Source organism: Ciona intestinalis, chromosome 4, assembly GCF_000224145.3.
Source record: "Ciona intestinalis chromosome 4, KH, whole genome shotgun sequence".
In the NCBI taxonomy this organism is placed as follows: Eukaryota; Metazoa; Chordata; class Ascidiacea; order Phlebobranchia; family Cionidae; genus Ciona; species Ciona intestinalis.
Window position 1 is genome coordinate 2,052,873 of NC_020169.2, and position 3,624 is coordinate 2,056,496.

The window sequence follows — 3,624 nt, forward strand, 5'->3', positions numbered from 1 at the left end:
GAAATAAGTCATGTTGATTTATTTTATGAACTAACTTATAATTTTTATATCTTTTTCACCACTTGGTTTGTTACTTGTAAGCAGATTTGAGAAATGTTTCAAGTATCTTACTTTACCCGATGTATGTTTTTAAACGTTTTAAATATTTGCATATGTTTACCATGAATACATGTATTGTGCCTTTTCAATGCATTCTGTACATTCCTTATTCAGGACTTTATAATGTTGTGATTGAGGATATGCAATATGGGAAAATGAAAACAAGCCAGGGTAGTTTATTATTGGAACAACCATCACGAACAAGGGTATTTGGAAAACCCACTTCTGAGGTATTTAATAAATTTAACATAACTGTTTTTCAAAACATTTTATTTTTTATGGGTGCGTTTAGTTTTCCCAAAACTTGAGATGGTAAGACAGGCCAAACCTAGATTTTCCTACACTTTCTGTAAGGGTGAGCTGCTATGGTTTGGCATGCTATAGGACCTTGGATTTAGACCAGGGTTGTCCAGTTGGTTTATTTATTAATTGTCAAACAATATGTTTTTGACTGTCACTGCCTCCCCTAGATTTAAAAAAGTTGGGTGCACATTAAAAGCGGCGCTTTTTAATGTCTTTCCCACTCCTTTTATCCATAACTTCATTTAATGACTGTTGCTTTGTTGTTAATGACCTTTTCTTCGTTTTTTTAAATAACATGATCCTTGCTATTGTTTTCTAAGTGATAAATAAAATTTTGTTATGTTACACTACAGTAAATTTTACACTAATGTTTTGAAGTTAACCTTTTTATGAACAAGCATATATTACCACAGGTTCTATCATCCCATGCAATATGGAACCAATGGGAGCCTCATACACAAAGGTTATGGTACATGGTTCCAATAACAAACAAATCCCTAGAAAAACACCAGGTAAGCACTTTAATTGTTGTAAATTCCGCGAATCTAACCCTAACCTGGTGCTCGTAAAGTTGAACAATTCTTGTGTAAAGAATACAATAAAGATTTAAGGAAACATAACAGACAAAAATCAGGTTCAACCAATTTTATAATAAAATCAAGTCTTGCCAATTGTATATATATGATATATTATACAATTAGTTAGACTTGATTTTTTGTCTGTTACTTTTTTGTAGCACCAGATCCTTTAGGTTAGCATTTTAAGTGAAGTTTTTTTTAGCGAACTAAATTTAACTATTCTAATAATTTTTTTTCTCAAAGAAATTATCCAGTGAAGAAATTGCAGGTTTACCAACCAAATGCAACATTGTGTGCTTGCAGTTTTATGAAACTGTGCCACACCAGAAAGTTCTGGAAGTTCAGGTTTGAAACAATAAAAGTAAAAAGTGTATAGTGAGCTACTACCAATTATATAAGAAATGGAAAAAACAATAATAATTTTCTAATTTCCAAATGCTGTTTAATTATTAATATATAACAGTCAATTGTATAATGTATTTTTTTCCAAAACAACAAATTTTCGAAACAAAGTATTTTTTATTTTAAAACAACCTGATTTTTGCATGCTATAAATCATTACAAACAAGGCTATGTACATATTATTAACCTGTGCTGTTGTAAATTTCTGTTTACTCCGCCCTTTATTTGCACTAGCTCTGCTTACACCTGTCTCGTTTTGCTTTGTACAACACAAGCTCACTGAACCGACATTATGATCTTGACCCAACAGTTTCGAGTATTGAACTTAACATGAGAGTTGTCACAATGTGTGAATCAGGTAGATAAACTTATTCTTATTGTATTATGTATATTTTTACCAAAAAAAAAACAATTAAAATCAATACCTGTGTAGTATTAAATACTATTATTGGATAAATTGAGAGTTTTCCAAATACACAAAAAATGTTGAAGTGCAAATTTACAAAAAAAAAACAAAATAGAGTATTTTTTAAGAGAATTGCCCCAACCCATTGGTCACTAATAGATTGTCTAAATTGTCAGTCATACAGGAAAAACATACCCACAAATTTAAATAGGTGTTAACTCATAAGCTGGCATTACGAAGAAAAAAACCCATGTTATAAGGACAGTCTTTTTCCAGCCATGTAAGGATATACAAATTACATTCATTCACAAACATTATTTTAATATGGTTTAATACTTTAATCCCCTTACCCAACTCACATGGTATTTCCTAATGCACACAGTTGGCTTAGCGGTTAATGATAATCTAAATGGGTTGTCTAAATTATCAGGCATACATGAAAAAAAATGAAAAAATTAATCACCCACAAAGTAACGCGCTTGGTAACTCAAAGGCTGGCACAAGCTGTATGAAACACTTGTGTTTTACGACTATTTTTTTCCAGCCACGTGAGGACAAAGTAAGTTACATTCATTCATTCATTCAAATCCTTGTTTATAAACCAATAATCCATATAATCCTGGTATTAAACACAAACCGTTTACACAGGTTTAACATGCGTGTGTTGGCAAGAAAAACAATCCAAGCATAACGTCGGAAACAGACTTTATTCTATCGCAATCTTGAACAAAGATATTTTGATCCACCATCCATATCAGGTAATATGTGACGTACAGGTCACAAACCGAAAAGCTGAAAATTATATGATAATAAAAAATAACCTTTTAAATTTATCTATATAATGCCATTGACAAATTGGTAAATAAAAATGACTAAACAGTAAATGAAAATGTTTGAAGTTGAATGATACCTTTTTCATTAAAAATTCCATGCATTAATATGCAACCGATTTTTTTACTCTAAACGGTTTGATTTTGCGCTATTGTTTTAAAGGCCGTCTCATTTTTGAAGCTTTGGTGGTTTCTTTAGATCACATCTGTATCAAATATACCTGTTTTCATTATTAGTTATCATGCCCACTTTAATTTGTGTACAGGAAGACATAGGTGACGTTCCTATAAGTTTCTATCCACTGGGTAGCATGTTAATAGTTCAAGCAGCTGGCAAGTTCCTCCATATATACGACACTAATGCCATTTCCTGCAATGAAATCAGGATGCAAAGTGGATTGTTTCACTTACTACTTTCAGGTATGATTGGCCGCCAAAAGAAATGTTTTCATTTTTTTTTTATTACTAAAATACCAAAAGCTTTTAAAACTACACAGAAATGGTTATTCCTTACAGTTACTGTGCTGTGGCACAGTGGTCAGTGGTTAGCATGTCTGACTTTAACCCAGAGGGTAAGGTTTTAAGGCTTGACGTTTCTACCATTATCAGTGTGTATTTTTGGTGGGCAAGACACTTTGCAACAATTGCTTCAAGCCAGTGGACTTCTTCTAAATTAACAACTTTTCTCAGTTGTCAACCATAAAATAAAAAAAAATTAAAATTCCCCAAAAAATAATCACTTACAAAGCTACACATTAGATAACTTGTAAGAAAACACGAGTTGTGTGAAACAGAAAAGTTGTGTTATAGCAACTTTGGTTGCCATGCCAACAAAATACATTAATATAATAATATTAACATGTAATAATAATAATGATAACTTTTATTTGTCTATTGGATTACGATAGTAAAAAAAATTTAGAAATATTTTAAACTAAAAGAAAGGATATAGCGACAAAACAACAGTTGTTAAAACACGCTTACAGTTAAAAACATATTTACACTT

At 31.3% G+C, this 3,624-nt stretch overlaps 2 protein-coding genes across 2 annotated transcripts in view; both read left to right on the forward strand.

The window, feature by feature from the left end:
* The window catches only part of LOC100182678, a 10,559-nt gene that overhangs the window by 2,362 nt on the left and 4,573 nt on the right, over positions 1–3,624 (forward strand). The window contains exons 5-10 of the mRNA XM_018811426.2: positions 214–329; positions 816–914; positions 1,224–1,325; positions 1,617–1,740; positions 2,437–2,546; positions 2,885–3,038. Coding sequence (XP_018666971.1) covers positions 214–329; positions 816–914; positions 1,224–1,325; positions 1,617–1,740; positions 2,437–2,546; positions 2,885–3,038 — 705 coding nt within the window. The remainder of the gene's footprint in view (positions 1–213; positions 330–815; positions 915–1,223; positions 1,326–1,616; positions 1,741–2,436; positions 2,547–2,884; positions 3,039–3,624) is intronic.
* Positions 1–3,624, forward strand: part of LOC108949456 — a 12,717-nt gene that overhangs the window by 553 nt on the left and 8,540 nt on the right. The gene's annotated exons all lie outside the window — the stretch shown is intronic.